At 38.3% G+C, this 18,024-nt stretch overlaps 1 protein-coding gene across 3 annotated transcripts; it reads left to right on the forward strand.

Moving 5' to 3' along the window:
• Positions 1–2,295: 2,295 nt before the first annotated feature.
• Positions 2,296–16,628, forward strand: DCAF4 (DDB1 and CUL4 associated factor 4). 3 transcript variants are annotated; one of them, XM_060761428.2, is made up of 14 exons: positions 2,296–2,488; positions 4,337–4,448; positions 5,812–5,912; positions 6,039–6,196; positions 6,575–6,657; positions 7,159–7,261; positions 8,200–8,343; positions 10,673–10,722; positions 11,933–12,012; positions 13,949–14,044; positions 14,268–14,365; positions 14,770–14,946; positions 15,057–15,171; positions 16,214–16,628. In XM_060761428.2, the coding sequence occupies exons 2-14, from the start codon at positions 4,339–4,341 to the stop codon at positions 16,465–16,467; spliced, it is 1,569 nt and encodes a 522-aa protein (XP_060617411.2). In that variant the 5' UTR covers positions 2,296–2,488; positions 4,337–4,338; the 3' UTR covers positions 16,468–16,628. The 3 variants fall into 3 exon arrangements, with proteins under 3 accessions (XP_060617411.2, XP_060617395.2, XP_060617403.2); XM_060761412.2 differs by having other exon boundaries at positions 2,301–2,488; positions 4,337–4,454; XM_060761420.2 differs by lacking the exon at positions 2,296–2,488 and adding an exon at positions 2,524–2,632 and having other exon boundaries at positions 4,337–4,454.
• The last annotated feature ends 1,396 nt before the right edge of the window (positions 16,629–18,024 follow it).

Below are 18,024 nucleotides of genomic sequence, written 5' to 3' on the forward strand. Positions count from 1 at the left end.
CAAAAACTGATAATTAAATAGAAAATAGACTTTAGTGGTGATGAAGAAGATTGGAAGGATATTGACTTTTTCTTCTTTTTTCTCTATTTATTTTTATTCTTTATTATTATTATTATTCTGTTATTCTTTCTCTCCTTTCTTTTATTTTTTTATTCATCTGTTATTAAATACTTTTTAAAAAAATCTGATAATCTCATCTTTGCCCAGTCACCATGACACACCATACATATACAATGAGCTAGTTTCATACATAATTAAAGAGTCTGTCCATTGGGAAGATCTATAGTTCAACAGCACAAATCATGATTTTAATGCCAAAGATTGCAGATTCAATCCCTGGCATCTTACAGCTGGACTTGGGAAAGACCAATGCCTATAATCCTGCCAAGCTATTTCTGATGGGCAACTTTGGAGGGTCCAAAGCCCATTTTCAGTCTTCTCAGACTTGATGTTCCACCTATCAACAATTCCAGATTCATGTTTGCCCCCAGATGCAGACTGGTTTATGTCATACGTTTGCCCCCAGATGGGTCCCCCAAAATTCCTCCCATTTTATTTATTTATCGAATTGAGGGTACAGTTGAAATGTATTTAAAAACACAAAGTTTAAAAACTTGGCATTATACTAAATGTCCTTTGACCAGTGGCTGGCTACTTGGATTGCCTCCGGTGTTGCTATAAGAAGGTCCTCCATTGTGCATGTGGCAGGGCTCAGCTGCATTGTAATAGGTGGCCTGTGGTTTGCTCTTCTCCACACTTGCATGTTGTAGACTCCGCTTTGTAGCCCCATTTCTTTAAGTTCGCTCTGCATCTCATGGTCCCAGAGCTCAGTCTGTTCTGAAGCTTTCAAGACACCCAGTCTTCTGTGGGCCCAGGAGGGAATCTCTAATCTGGTTTTAGCCTGCCACTTTTGGACTCCCACTTGCTGGGTTTTCCTGCAAGTATCTCTGTAGATCTTAGAACGCTATTTCTTGATTTAAGGCATTGGCATGCTGGCTGATATCTGAAGAGGGGATGGGCCACCTGGAGATGTCACTGACTTGGTCCTTTCATTATTGGACAGCGAATGTCAGGTGGTGCAATACCAGCTAAGCAGTGTAATTTCTCCAGTGGTGTAGGGCGCAGACACCCTGTGATAATGCGGCTTGTCTCAAAGAGCCACATCCACTGTTTTAGCGTGGTGAGATGTGTTCCATGCTGAGCAGGCGTACTCAGCAGCAGAGTAGCATAGCGCAAGGGCAGATGACTTCACTGTATTAGGTTGTGATCCCCAAGTTGTGCCAGTCAACTTTCATATGATATTGTTTCTAGCGCCCACTTTTTGCTTGATATTCAGGCAGTACTTCTTGTGGGTCAGAGAAAGGTCCAGGTTAACTCCCAGGTATTTAGGTGTGCTGCAATGCTCCAGTGGGATTCCTTCCCAGGTAATCCTCAGAGCTTGAGATGCTTGTCTGTTCTTAAGGTGAAAAGCACAAGTCTGTATTTTAGATGGATTAGGGATCAGCTAGTTTTCCCTGTAATAGGCAGTAAGAGCACCTAAAGCTTTGGAGAGTTTCTGTTCAACCATCTCAAAGCTCCCTGCTTGAGCAGTGATGGCACGATTGTCAGCATAGATGAAACTCTCTGTCCCTTCTGGCAGTAGCTGGTCATTTGTGTAAATATTAAACATTGATGGAGGAAACACGCTCCCCTGAGGCAGGCCATTCTTCTGTTTCCCTCATCTGCTTCTCTGACCCTGGAATTCAACAAAAAACTCCTGTTTTGTAGTAGATTTCCTATGAAGTGGGTAAGGTGGTCATCCTTTGTGATATTATAACTTTTTCTCAGGATGCTGTCGAGTCTATGAAAACAGCTCCTGTAATCTGCTGCCTTTCACGCATACTTCAAAGTCTGTTTAGAACTTAGAGTGCTGCTGTCTCACCAAACTACAAATCTCAGCTGGTGTCAATAGTAATTAAGCTGGTGTCAAACTGCATTGATTCTCCAATGCAGAAGCAGGCATGGCCTTTGCGTCTCTTCCCCTTTAAGGCTCTCCCGCGAGCCACGCCCACTCGGCTTCCTAAAGCCAATCAAAACGCCTTCCTTTTTGGCCCCGCCCACTTTGTTTCCCTTCTCGCCGGCAGCCCCGCCCTCCCCGCCACAGAAGCACTTTCCCTTACAGCCCCCGCCAACCACGTGACTACAGCGCCCAAGGAGGGGGCGGGGCCGAACGCTTTTGTTTTCTCCGTCGCGAGGCGGAGGGGTGTGTGGATGGGTGGTACGCAGACGAAACATGATCGACAGCCCCATCGACCAATTAAAGACGCCCTTCCGTATTCGGAACCGAGGAGGCGGTTGCTTACTGCGGGCACCAATGGGAGAGGCGGAAAGGAGGAAGGAAGCTGGGTTGGAGGAGTGGGTGAAGAATTCAGTGGGGAGAGGGGTTCTTCCTCTGCGAGCTGCTGCGGGCGGGGGCCAGGAGCTGGGAGCGTTGCTTAGCAACAGTTAGGTAGGTGCCCTTGCGCCCGTGTTTACGTCTCTGTGGGGAAAGGCCTGGCAGGAAGAAGGCTCCCTTCCTGCCGCCTCGAAAGATGGAGGCTTTGAAGGGAAAGGAAGGAGGTGGCGTCCAGCACGTGGGTGGCAAGCTGTCCAGGTGTAGAGAAGAAAGCGTGACATCCATAAATACATAATAAAAAGTGTCAATCCCGGCTGAGCATCTCATATCCAAAATGCTGGGGATCAGAAGTGTTTGGGGGTTGTTGTGGGATTTTTTGGCGGGAGGGAGTTAGAATGTATATGTATACTGCACATAATGAGAGATCTTGAAGATGGACATCAATACTGTAGAATCAATACAGTCAGACCAGGCATGGGAAAACTTTGAGCCTCCAGGTGTTTTGGACTTCAACTCCCACCATTCCTAACAGCCTCAGGCCCCTTCCTTTTCCCCCTCAGCCGCTTAAGTGGCCTGAGGCTGTTAGGAATAGTGGGAGTTGAAAAGCAGACACATGCATATAGAACAGACACATGCATATAGTGTCACTCTTAAACTATATATGCATGCATGCATGCATATAGAGCAGAGAGAGATATAGTGCAGACACATGCATATAGAGCTTCACCCTTAAACTATATATATGCATGCATATAGAGCAGAGAGAGATATAGTGCAGACACATGCATATAAAGCTTCACCCTTAAACTATATATATGCATGCATATAGAGCAGAGAGAGATATAGTGCAGACACATGCATATAGTGTCAGTCTTAAACTATATATGCATGCATGCATGCATATAGAGCAGAGAGAGATATAGTGCAGACACATGCATATAGAGCTTCACCCTTAAACTATATATATGCATGCATATAGAGCAGAGAGAGATATAGTGCAGACACATGCATATAGAGCTTCACCCTTAAACTATATATATGCATGCATATAGAGCAGAGAGAGATATAGTGCAGACACATGCATATAGAGCTTCACCCTTAAACTATATATATGCATGCATATAGAGCAGAGAGATATATAGTGCAGACACATGCCTATAGAGCTTCACTCTTAAACTATATGTATATGCATGCATATAGAGCATATAGAGTTTCACAAGGTCTTTTGCCATCTCTGCTAAAGAGGGACTGGTGCCTCACCAAACTATAGCTCCCATGACTCCATAGCATTGAGCCAGGTCAGTTAAAGTGACATCAAGATGCATTAATTTTACATTGCAGATGTAGCCCATGTCTAAACAGGAAATTTATATTTCATGTACACCTCAAATGCATAGCCTGAAAGTGTTTTTTTTTTTTTACTACACATTTTGAAATAATTGTGTGCATGAAGCAGAGTTTGCGTACATCGAACGATTAGGAATTAAGGGTGTCACTATCTGTGGACAATTTTGGATAAAGAAGTTTAATCTATTTTGTCTGTCTTATGTCAAAACAAACATGGTTTCCACTAAGGTAGGCATAATATAATTGTGACATAAATTGAATGTCATTGAAACAGTTTACAAAGAAATAATTATATTCTTAGCTCTCAAATTAGTTCCTAAATAATCCTGCAAAAGGTTACAGTTTTAACTTGCTGCCTTTATCTATTAATGACAAGTTTAGGTGAATATTACCATGTAGTGACTATTTTGGGTCAATTCGGTTGGAGCTTCTACTTAAAATTCAAGACTTTATTTTTCAACCAATTAATATGTGCTGAATCAAAAACTACTTTTTGCATTCTTAATTTACGCCTGTTTTTTCATGCAACAAAGTGTGTGGGTACTGTTCAAGAAATAAAAATCAGAAGGCTTTCTGGTAAGCCTTTCAAAATAATTATGCTTGTATTAATTGCAGGAATGAAGAGAAACAATTGGGGAGGCAGAGAAAATCAGGTCTGGAGCAATCGCAGGCAAACCTACAATACCCAACCATACAGGGCACGCAACCACTGGCATCACACAGGAAGGCAAGAGTATGTTACAGTTCTGTTCATGCTTTGAACGTTTGGATTAATGGAGCCCTTCTCTTAGCAACCCTCCTTGCCATTTGCCCTAATGTGTTCTGGATCCAGTTTGAAGATTGAGTTGTTCTGCCAAATAGCTTCCTTGATGAAATAACCTTCTAAAACGATTATTACGATATTTGCCTAGTTTTAACCAGAGACTCTTCTTGCCAAATATTCTATGTTCCTTGAATGTTCCATAAAGCAGTTTGCTAGCTGCTATAATGATCCCAAAGGAGAAACCTATATTTTTTTACTTCACAGAAAGTGCAGAATTTTAATTGCATATTAAAGTATGTGTGATCAAGGTGTTATTACATTAATGCATGAGAAGGATTAAGAGCTGGAATATCATACTAAAGCCATTTTACTTCAAGAAGCTCTACAGGCGCATAGAAAATAGTTGGAATATAACTTTAGCAAAATTGCTTCAAACAACCCAAAATTCAAGCATTCCTCCATATTTTGTCTTAAGTTCATCCCACTAGTAGAGACATATGAGTTGTATAAAATTATTCTAAAAACATTGTCATTGTTTCAGAGCAAAGGTTAAAGGCTGGTTTATATGGATTAAAGCCTCCTTAATGGTCTTCTAAAATATATTTGGGTGGAAGGGCCAGAGGATAAGCAAGGTACAGTGGAAAAAAGATGAAGTACTAGGTTGGAGACTTCCTTTTCTTGCAGTTTCTTGCTCCCATGCTTTAAACTACCCTTTTGTGTCAAAATTTGGAGAGGAACTGTAACTCACTCCCAGGAAAACATTGTGTTACAGAAGAAACTGGAGTGACCCATCCATTAATTCAAGAAGGGGCAGTTACTAAGTATTTCCTTATTCTCACTTGGCCAGGAAGAGCAGTTGCCATGAGACAATGAGGAAAATGTTTTCTGTCCTGTTCTTTGGCCTGGGGAGTATAATTCAAGGGTTTTATTTATCACATCAGAAGTTAATAGAGAATACAGTTATAATATATAGAAAAACCAGAAACAAAGTTAAAAACTTGGCATTGTACTAAATTTCCTTTGACCAGAAGCTGACCACATCAAGTGCCTCCATTGTGCGTGTGGCAGGGCTCAGACTGCATTGTAGTAAGTGGTCTGTGGTTTGCTCTTCTCCACACCCAGAAGTTGTGGACTCCACTTTGTAGCAATTCAAGGGTGCATACAATGGTGTTTATAGTTTACAATCTGTTCTAAACTTTTGATGTTCTTTTCCTCTTCCACATTCACATTCAACCTTCTTGGTATGATTCACTTTCTGTTTTGGGTATGTTTATAAGTTAATCTCTCAATGATACTGTATTATTTTCTTCATGCATCCTTTTTATAGATATGAACGAGAAGAAAGGCAAGCTTCACAGAACCAAGGTACAAGCCAAGCTGAATCCCCCTCTACATCTTCTAGTGTGTGCCAGAACTCTCCAGTGCCTGGTAAGAAATGTTAAGAAATATCTCATTTAAAAAAAAAAAAATCAAGGTTTGCACTGCTGTGCTGTATTGATATGAGAAGTGTTAAAAAATTCTGCCTGACAAAATACCTGTTCTGTTTCTTTTTAGAATTACCAGGTTTTTATTATGATCCTGAAAAGAACCGTTATTTCCGTTTACTTCCTGGGCATAACAACTGCAATCCTCTCACTAGGGAAAGCATTCAGCACAGAGAAAATGAATGCCAGAGGCTGAGACTTCTTGAAGAGGAGAAGAAATGCTTAAAAGTATGGGGTTGCATTTAATTTGTTTCTTAAATTTAGGACAAAGACCTCAGTCCAGCACAAAGTTAAGTACTATGAAGCCATTAGATCTCTATGTACTTAAACATTTCTAATTCTGTTTAGAATGATAACGTTTAGTTTAGTTTCATTCTAAATGTCCCTGTTATTAGACAACCATTTTGTAGGTGAAGCTTTAATTCATAAACAAAAGTCTTCAGGCATAGGTTGGCTTAGCACAGCATAGTGCTTTAAGAATATGTGAAACCTACAGTTTGCTAGTTGTTTAAGTGATAACAGGCAAGTAAAAGTAATGCATTTTATTTGCTTTTAAACACAAGGAGTAAGTATGACATAATATTATTCTTTTTTAATTTTTAATAGAAAACATCCAGGTGTGGGTTGAATTCCTCAATCATCTTACGCAAGAGGCAGTTAGGTTTGTACAGTTCATTCAATTATTGCAGGTAAGATTATTTGGCATCTCCTTTCTGTTGAAGAAATCTTGAAATGTAATGCTGCCTATGAATTAATGGACTTGTTCATATCTTACTCTGTAGCACATGAAGGATGTATTTGTGTGCTTTTGGTTTTTAGCCCACTTTGTCAGGAAATTCTTTTGCATGACTTCATGGAAGAGGTAGTTTCTAAAACATTTCTTGATCTAATGTTATCCTTTCCTCAACTTTTGTTTTAAAAAGGAGTTTATGTTTATTAACTGATTTTCATTATTTAATTTAATAATTACTATTTTATTTCACTGATATTACTAGGCAATTCAGTGCAATTGAATTATTAATTACTAATCTTCGGGAATTAACACATTTAGGAACATTTGGGCAGTGCACGCATGTAATATACCTAAAGTATCAGCAAGCACTGTGTTTTGTCTATTTTGTCTCTATTGATGTTAAAAAAATAATATGGTTGTTCTATTTTCATTTTCTGTCATCCTCTCTTGTTTGTAGATTGATTCATGAATTAAAGGTCAATTGTATGCAGAGAAGAAAATTAGAAATCAAGAGCCCAGATTCCACAGTTTCTGGAAACAACTATTTTAAACGGATAGCGGTATGTTGAAAGGTCTTCTTTTGTGCCAGAACACAAACATTTGTGTTTACATTGAGATACCAAGGTTTGTCTCATGCAGGCAGCCACAGAACATCAAATGCCCCATGTTCCACCACCCATTGGCCTCTGTAGCCCACCTCTGCTGCTCAATGTGAGTGCTGAGAGATGCTCACTTTCATTTCCTTTTGTAAGTCACATACAATTGTCCCTTCACACTTGCAATTTTGACTTTTTTAGATTTCACTATTCACAGATTCGAATACCAAAATAGTCTGTAGACATATCTAAATCCCCCAGTATGTCTATATTGTCAACTTCCTCTAGTCATGCTGGGGGACTTAGATACTTCTAGGAAGAAAACCTCTCTTGGATTCTCTAGGACAGTGGTTCTCAACCTGTGGGTCCCCAGGTGTTTTGGCATACAACTCCTAGAAATCTCAGCCATTTTATCAGCTGTTAGGATTTATGGGAGTTGAAGGCCAAAACATCTGGGGATCCACAGATTGAGAACCACTGCTCTAGGATGTCCTCCAATGCGAATCTGTGTTCAGCTTCCAGCAGAAGTTGACCATAAAGTAATAATGGAATATTTAGGTGTTCCTAGGGAGATGTTATCTAGGTTTTTTAAAAATAACAATTTATTCATGTTTTTCACTTTCTTGGGAGTCTTATGCCCTTAACCACAGTGGATGTGAAGGGATGACTGTCTGTGAGAACTTTAATAGAAAACGTGATTCCATATGCTTTGGGCACCCTCTAGCTGGATGAAATAATATGGGATGGGAATAATGCTTAGTAAGGATTAATCTGTGGCATGTGGGGAAACTCATCTTTCATTTTGATATGAGTACAAATATGTGTTGCTTGTATTGAACCCTCGCGCAACAAAATACTTGACAGTGGCTCAGAACAGGATACTGTACTTGTTTTTTTTCCAGGCAGACACTGCTTATGAAAGAATATTTACTGTGAATGATGTAGAACATGGAGGATGTAAATATGGTATTATCAACCTTAGTGGCCTGGGGAAGAATTCTCTTACTGTGGAAATGTATGACAACCTCTACTTCACAAACCGCAAGGTATTCTTCTGTCCTGATTGTTTGGTTGCAGTGCTGTACATGGCAGCCTTCTTGCCATAGTTTATGCCATAGTTCCTCATGATTTTAGTTACAATAATAAGTACTGTTATTTAAGTGTATTTTGCAGTGTGGGATTTTTAATTTTATTTTTCTAAACCTGTGTATATAATTTGTTTGTTTTTTACTGTGTTATTTGCTTTCAATTGTTTTTAAAGGATGTGGAACTTAGTTGAGGAAAGAAGAACAGGGAGGAATTTAGAAATAAAATACTGTATCTATACAACCTATAGTTCATTCTTTTAGTTCTGTTTGTGATTGGAAATTCCTGCCCTTAGGAAGCAAAGGTATTCAGCAACTATTTTTTGTTGAATGGCTTCTGAAATTACTGTTGACATGCAGCTCTTCTGATGTATAACCTTCCGATTACAGCTACTCTGGATTGGGATTAGATTTGCACTGAAGGAATAAATATGCAGTTTGTGACTCATGTTTATAAAACAAACCCAAAATGTTTTCTACGCCTTAGGGATTGTGCATCTCTGTTTTGTCTGGTATTTCGACTTTGAAGTAGGGCTGTTGTGAAGTTTATTTGTGAGACTTCCTTTGAATATAGTTCGGAAACTGCAGTTGATTTAGAATACCATTGTATAGCAGCTGATGGGATATTGAGAATATATATCCACTCTCCTGAAGCAACTATATCACCCTGCAGTTTGTTCCCAGGCTTAATTCAAAGAAGTGGTGGAGGTTACTTTTAAAACCATTCATAAGTTTGGGACTGGTGTATTGGAGATATTCCTTTATTTCATATGATCCAACTGAGAGTGTTGTTAGTCACCTTTATTCTGCTGCCCCCAAATTTTCCATACAAGGCCAGACATGTTCATTAGTGGCATCACAGTTGAAGCATCCTTTCCCAGAGAATGTTTGTCTAACACCTTTTTTTCTGTTGCTGAGTCCAGAAAAATCTAGGCATTTTTAATGTATTTATTTATTTTTTGGTATTGTGTTTTCACATTTTATAGAGGTTCTAGATTTTTGTTCACTCGTGTAGGAGAGACGCTGCAATGTAATGGCCTAAGCACTGGACTATGATTCTGGAAAATAGGATTCCAATCCCCACTCAGCTAAGGAAACCTATGGCATGATGTTAGGCAAATCATAATCTCAACCCCAGAAAGGCAAATGCAACCCTTCCCTGAACAGATCTTGCCAAGAAAAGGCTGTGATAGGTTTGGCTTAGGGCATTCATAAGTCAGAAATAACTTGAAGGCACACAACAACAGCAACAAATGCTTACATATATTTCATTATATTACTGTATATACAGTGCTTCAGAACTGCCCTGGGAATGTTTTTTAGGGCTATAATACAAATCTTTTAAAGATATAAGGAATTTGTTCTTATTGTCAACTTGTCAGCTTGTTTGGACTTTATTTAGATAGAATAGCTACAGAATAGCTGTTATCGTACCAAGCCTGAAAAGTCATCAGAACACCTGAGCCTGGGATCTCTTCTGCTATATGGCAGTAAATATTCACAGACTTTGTTTGGAACACAAAACTGCATATAATATTCAATCCCTTTCAAATGAAAGACTTCTGACCCAAGGGTTATACTGCAGAATCTAACAAATGACTAGGGACAACATATTTTGTTGGATATGGAAAACGAAACTGCTATTATAGGCCCTGTAGATAAGGGGGTCATGCTGTCTTCCCTGCTTGCCTTTTAGATTAGCTACAGCAGCACAAAGTGTTCAGTTCTATTTGTCTTATGGGGTGAGGGGTGGATTCCCTTTTAATCAGACCAGACTTTTCTATTCGACAGCAGAATACTGTGTATCACTTATTTTTTACTTCCAATAAATGTTTTTTGACATGCAGTAAACACTGAGTATCTTCTGGGACATAGCTGTTGTGTTATGTTACAAGTTGTTGCTTCCAAAATGAGTGTTTAATGTGATTTTTTTTCTTGTAAACAAATCCGTTAAAAGAAACTGAGGCAATAATTAATTCTGTTTAATTGATAAAAATAATTTGAAAGATTAACTGGGACCTACTCATCCCATTTTTCTTTCTTATTATATTCTGCCTCAAATATTCAGACTTTTTACATATAATCATAGAGATAGAAAGTCCATCTTGCCCAGTCCTGTTCAAAAACCTCCAGAAAAGGAGACTCCATCACACTCAAGGCACCTTATTTCACTGTCAAACAACTCTTATGGTCAGGAAATTCTTCCTAATGTTGAGGTGGGTTTTTAAAAACCATTTTCTTGTTCCAGTGTGCTTTATCTGTTGTTCCTTTGTTTTTCTGTATTTTTAAGGTGAATTCTGTTTGTTGGGCCTCGTTGAGTCATCCAGATTCCCATGTTTTATATCCTTTTTGTTAAAATGAAGAAACAACGGCTAATTAACATGTGTTTCAAAACCTGTTCAGGAATGAGTGTGTGCTATTTTCCAAAGAAAAATGATTGCAGATACCCTTGCCAGCTCAAGGCTGTAGCAGGAAAAGGAATAAGATACTTAATGAGTATCACTTTGCAGACAATGCAATCTAAATTAATGGTCAACAAAAGTTTGTAAAATTCTAATCCAGGAGTGAATTGAAAGTGATATGTAGTGGTTGCCCTAATTTGGTAGATTGAGTACTCTGGTTTCTTAGTGTCTGCTCAGGTTTGATTCCAAGACATACACACACCCCGCGGTTACCAAAATTCATGGATACTCAAATCTCTTTACATAAAATGGTGTCGCTGATATAAAATGGCAAAAATCAAGGTTTGTTTTTTGTTTTTTAATCTTTTCAAGCCATGGATCATGGAATCTCTGGATGCAGAATTAATGGATTTGGGGCGTGGGGGGGGGGAGGGAGCTGTGTTGCCTGGTCTCTTCCATCACCCTTCCAAACCAGAAAGGGAATACAAACTGTAGTAACAAGGAAGAAGATTAGGTTGCAAAGAACAGGTACTTGGTGGTACCTTTCGTTGTCCCTCCCTCTTTCCCACCAGTCTCAATGCGCATCAGCAACCATTCACAGCAGCACCTAAAACAACATAATTGGGAAGCAAAAGTGATTACTTATGTCCAGATTGTGTCTTTGCCACAAATGTCAGGCATTTCTCTAAAATCTTCCACATTATTGAAGAGTTAAATATGGAAATAGTTTTGAACAGCTCTATAAAAATAGTATTTCTGTTTAAATACATAATAATTTAATAATACTGAATGTTAAATTATTGTTAATAATTACCATTGTTCTCTGCGCTTTCCTTCCTTTATGATATAAAGAGAAAAATGCCTTTTGTTCTTCAACAGCATTTTCCTTTCTGTTAGGTATCAAAAATTGGAGACACTACTAGAAAAAAAGAGAAATAACCACTTTAAAGTAACCCCAAGAGTCTTGCTTTCTAGTGTGTGTTATACATCCCGAAACTGTCTGAAAGTGACTGTTTTCTAGTGAAATATTTATAAGTGCTGCTGTAGCAGAAGTAGATCTGCTTCTCAAGCTGATATTAAGTGACACATTGTGCTCCTGTGGGAGTTGTTTGTATTGCCTCTTTAATATCCTTAACTGCCTCCATCAAGCTGTGCCTCATGGGTGTTGCAGAAACGCTAGGCTGTGCCAGTTTGCTCCCTGCATCCTTATTCAGCAACTCCAATACAGGTAATGCATATCATTTGGGTGGAAGTTTGTGTTTATAGCTATTGTAATCATGGAGAGTCAATTTTTCAGTGCTGTTTCTAAAAGGTATAGAAGTTAACATCAACCTTGAATTACATCCATGAAATTATGAAAAAATAGAACTACTTGATGCTGTACAAAGTTCAGAATTTAAAGAGATTTCTGCCTTAATTTTCTTTTATTAGGCTAACCATTATAACCTCAGAAGTTTGTCCTGGGTTAACACAACTGCTCCTGCATTTGTATTCATTTAGTATATGTGCAGGGGTGGATGCTTTGGTTGTTGTTCACCCATGTTTGAAGAAAATATGGTCTGCTGCTGCCAAGGGCTAATATTTATGATTCTATATTGAAAGGGTGCTTACACATCCTATATGAGATAGGTGAAAATGAAGAATTTGGACAAAGAACATTTTACCAGCAAATTGGGGCAAAAAGTATTCATTCAATAATATTGCCACTTTAGACTAGCCAACAGTTAGTTTCCCCATGCAACTAAATGCTCCCATGAGTAGTTTACTTATACAACAAATGGTATGTATGAAGGAAAACACAAAGCAAATCATATGGCTATATTCATGATTATGCTAAACATTGTAAAATGTGTGGAATTTAAAAAAATTACACAGGTCTTTCAGATTCCTGACTTCAGGTTTTCTGTATACACTCATGAATTGGTCAATTTCATATACATATATAAATCAAGGTCAGGTTTGGGGGGCATAATTATGGGTTTTTTATATGATGTGTCAAGAATAATTCAGAGAAGAGAAACCACCGATGCTGTCTCGGGGCAGCTGCCCCTCACCTTCTGCCATTTCCCTATCCAGGTATTCAAAAAAGCCAGAAGCAATGCTATAGAATGGAGTAGTATTTCTTTTTGGTTCTCACCTTTCACCTAAAGTGATGAGGGTAGTTCCTTTTTTGGTAATAGTTAAGGTTCAGTACTCATATTGACCCATAGATAAGTTGGCCCATTTTTAAAAGTTAGTTTTTGACTAAAATTTCTATACATATAGAAGAGTATAAAGGGTAAACACAATTCTGTCCCATACTTTGAAATATATGATCTGCCTTGGGTTGAAAGACTGGCCAATTACACATAATGCAAACCTGTGACCTCCTCTTTTGTGCTGTTTCATTATGTGAAGCATGCTGTTCAAATGAATTTTGTCACTAAAAAAGGGAAAATTGTGTTACAAAAACAGTTTCAAAATGAGTGATGTATTTACTTCCAAGGTGCTAGTAAAGTGAATGAAACTAGTTTAGATAAATACACAGCCCAATTTAAAAAATATTGTCTTGGTTTGTAGGCCTGTTCCTGAGGTTATTTGGGGCACTGATACAAAAAATTTCATTAGATAGACTTTATTATTATAGACTTTAGATAGACTTTATTATTTTATTATTATAGACTTTAGATAGACTTTATTATTTTATTATTATTATTATTATTACTATTATCATCATCATCCTTTTCTCGCATGGGTGGGATTCAAAGCAGCATTCAAAGTTAAAACAGCAAAAATAAACAACACGAAATATTACAAAAATACCATAAACCAAATAAACAGTTAACGCACCATATATATCATATTTAAACCAATTAAATTAACCATCACTCAGTTTGAAAATATGGTATATATCTAAGAAACCAGCTCTAGTTTCTTAGATATGGTTATCATGATTTTCTATGGGTGAGCAGATGGCGATTGTTAGATGGCATATATTCTGTATCTAAAAAACTATTACTGATAGGGAGAAACTGCTGCAATTTTTTGGAATCAGCAAGTCAGCTATACACAAAAACAGGTCTAACATTTGAGGCACCAAAATGTGCATTTGCCAGTGATGAACTTGGTCTGCCATAGATATCTTCCGTGTGATGCCTAAGAACTTATTTTCCTGTTTCTTTTAGGAGACCAGCCAGGAATGTTATGCAGCTTTAAGATCCCCACAGCCTGGTCCTGTGCTTGGTGTTTAAATCCTCAGGCAGACAACTGCTTTAGTACAGGTGACATGAGATAATTTCCTACTTCCATTAAACACATCCAGGGATAGCTATGTTGACTATTGAGCAAAATACTACAAGATCCAAAATTCTGAGTAGAGCAATGCCTTTTTGTCTAATCTTTTTTGTACATATCATTTGGCTAATAAAAATATCACTCTTGTTGCATCCTTCTTTCACTATGAACTTAATTATCCAACTGGCACTTACTCTTCGTTTGCTGTAGGTTTAAGTCGACAAGTACTTGTGACCAATACAGTAACTGGTCATCGGCAGACATTTGGTACCAGCAGTGATGTCCTAGCACAGCAGTTTGCTACCCAGGTATGTGAGACATTTTTGTGAGAGAAGCAACTTCTGATATATGTACCCTTCCACACAATGATAGTTTTGAATTACAATGGCTAATATTGGCAACGCACAATAGGAAGGAAACGAAATAGCAGCTACATATGAATAGTTGTCAGAGCTTCAGGTGGGCAACCATAACAGTGCTGTTCTGCATGGTCTTTAATATTTGAGACTGTTCTCATTGTTTCAAAATTGTGTTTTAGGATTGTTATAATACTGTTTTAAAATGTTTTTAAAGAATATTCTAATTTATTTTGTATTTTTTTCATTTCTGTTCTGTTTTTAATTGCTTTAATTTGTTCATTGCCTCAGGGTTCTCTTGTGAGGCAATGATTAAATTTAGAAAATCTGTTTAATTTCTTCCTTGGCCTTTCCAGACTCCAATGCTTTATAATGGCTGCCGTTCAGGGGAGATTTTTAGCATTGACGTTCGTCAGCGTGCCCATAAAGGACAGACATGGAAGGCCGTTCGTCTTTTCCATCACTCGGCGGTCACGTCCGTTAATGTTTTGAAAGATGAACATTACCTGATGGTTGCAGACATGGAAGGCCAGGTAGAGATGGGTTTCTTTCATAAAAGCTGCACATGTTTTTCTCACATGTTCCATTGTTTTTCCTTTTACTTGAGAGAGATGTGTGTTTTTATTACTCTGTCAACTTGCAGGTAAAACTCTGGGATCTGAGAAAACTAAAATGTGTGAAAGAATACAGAGGCCACCACAATGAACATGCCACTCTCCCTTTGCACATCAGTGAGGAAGAGGGGTTTCTTGCAGCAGGTATGGCACATTGTTACATGCACAATTGTGGAGCTTTCCCCCCCCCCAAAAGGCACCAAATCTGTCTGAACAAATCATACAGGAATTGAATAAAAAGTGCTGAAGATATGTATTATTTTGCTGTAAAATGCAGTTTTCAAGCTCTATATCAAAGTGATCTGATAAATTTTGATCTATACATAATATTCTACTCCAAGCCAACAACGTGCTGCCACCTATAACTCATTTTTCAATTTTTTTTAAATTTTGGAAATGAACTCCACAATTACGTTATCCCAGTGATAAGTTTGCTCTGCTGGAAAACAGAAAAGAAAATGTTCTTCTTTTTTTATCATCTTAAGTATAAGTAGAAAATAATGATGTACTGACATATCTGAATTATGAAAAAATGTTATTAGTTAGAGGACTCCATTAAACATACTGTTATCCTTTCTCTCCACATCCTTCTTTCTGGGTTGGTGTTTCCTCTGTGCTATTGATCTTACTGTGCGTTAACCCCATATATCCACAATGGTTTGGGCACTTTTGACTCAGAACACTGACTGAAACTATTTTGCTGCCTAAAGGGAAGAGCAAAAGTCTCTCCCTTGCCACTATGTACAGTATTTAAAGAAAGCTAATCAAATTGGCGCTTTAATCTAATTTTTGAAGGTCCACGGTGATAGAAAGAATTCTTGTCTGTTGGAGGCATGTGTGAATGTTTGCAATGTTGCAAGGCTTTGCAATGCTAATCAAGGTGATTAATTGCAACATTCACACTTGCCTCCAACAGACAAGAGTTCTTTCTCCCAACCTGGAATTTACACAGATATATAAACCTCCCTTGCTTAGTTTCCAAAATACCTCACAACTTCTGAGGATGTCTGCCATGGATGTGACCAAAACATCAGGAGAGAATGCTTCTGGAACATGGCCATACAGCCTGGAAAACTCACAGCAACCCAAATAGAAAGTGGCTATGTTATGACAAAAACATTAGAATGGGTAGAAGAATGTAGGTGCTAAAATATTTATATTTATTTTCTTTGCTTTTGCCTCTCAGTGGGTCAGGACTGTTATACACGAATTTGGAGTCTCCAAGATACCCACTTGCTACGGACGATCCCTTCTCCATATCCATCTTCTACGGACTCCATCCCAAGTGTAGTGTTCTCATCGCGGCTCGGAGGCACCCGAGGAGTTCCTGGCCTCCTTATGGCAGTCAGGCAGGATCTGTACTATTTTTCATATAAGTCAGATGACCCTTATTGCCTGTGTACTCAAGACATGGACCATTCCATGCTCCTTAGTGACTGAAAAATAACAATATGACTGGGATCTAAATTATTGGGGTATGGATATGACTTGTTGTTCTTCAACATTGTGGAGCTTCGTAATCATCTCAAGAATATTTTTAAAATATTTTTATGGAGTATCAAAATAAATTCAAAATGATTATGTTTTGCTCTTTCCAAAAATGACTGGTTTATTATTTACGTATGTATATATCAAGAATGACAGCTAAGAGGCTGTGTTACCCCACCAGGGGATGTTCGAGGACCACACACTGTCCAGCAAAACAAAACAAAAAATTCCCCAAATACCTTTTAGGGACTATAGGGGCCATTCTCACCGTGTTTTCAGGCCCAGGACCTCTCTCCATCTACAGCTGGGATCTCTTGCTCAAAGCCACAGTTGGGTTTAAGCATGGTTTCCCACCAGCCTTTTCACAACCATCGCCAGCTTCTCTCCAGGCCTGCATTTGACAGCAAATCTTTTTTTTTTGTAGTGCACACCTTCAAATTTAGTTGCGCATTACATTAGATAGGACATTATACTTGAGTTAATGCATAGTATATTACTGTAGATAATATATTTTTGAAAATATAGTTGACTTTCATTAGCTGCCTGAGTTTGGTTCCAGGACACCCATAGATACCAAAATCCATGGATGCTCAAGTCCCTTATATAGAATGGCATAGTAAAATGGAGTCCCTCATATAAAACGGTTTGCGTTTGGGATATTGCGGGGGTGGGAATGTTTTCAAGTAATGGATGGTTAGATCTGTGAATAAAGAATCTGGGGGTATGGAGGGCCAACTGTACTGGCTGCTTGGATGACAACATTTGGGTTATATGTGCTGTTCTGGGAGGTCTTCCCAATGAATTCACTGTGTTTTCTGTATCAAACTGTACTTTTAAACATTTTTTTTAAAAAGATGTAATAGTTTAAGATATATATCTTCAAATATTTGGGGTAGAGCTGTTTCATACAGAAAAAAGTATGCAAATACTGTTGAAAACTGCAGCTAGGTTACCGCCGTTTTAAGAGATACTCCCCCTTCCGTGCACATGCCTCTTTTAAGGAATACACCACCTCATGTGCAGCTTGTTTTAGATTATTTCTACTGATATGCTGTTTTAAATGGTTGGTTCATATAGTTAATAGATCAAAATGTAATTAATACATATATAGCCCTATTTTGTATGAGCAGAGACAATGTTTTCAAGATGTATAAAAATGGAGAAGCTCTCTATTATTATACAAAGTATAAAAACTTTTTGAGCTGCTGTTTGGAAGGCAGTAGCACACTAATTAAAAAATTCACTCACTGTGCTCTGGCACCATGAGATGCAGAGCCAACCTTAAGAAACGGGGCTACAAAGTGGAGATGATGACATGCAAGCGTGGAGAAGAGCAAACCACGGACCACCTACTACAATGCAACCTGAGCCCTGCCACATGCACAATGGAGGACCTTCTCGCAGCAACACCAGAGGCACTCAGTGGCCGGCTTCTGGTCAAAGGACATTTATCATAATGCCAAGTTTTTAACTTTGTGTTTTTAAATACATTATAATGTACCCTCAATT

This window comes from Anolis sagrei, chromosome 1 (genome assembly GCF_037176765.1).
Source record: "Anolis sagrei isolate rAnoSag1 chromosome 1, rAnoSag1.mat, whole genome shotgun sequence".
Classification (NCBI taxonomy): Eukaryota; Metazoa; Chordata; class Lepidosauria; order Squamata; family Dactyloidae; genus Anolis; species Anolis sagrei.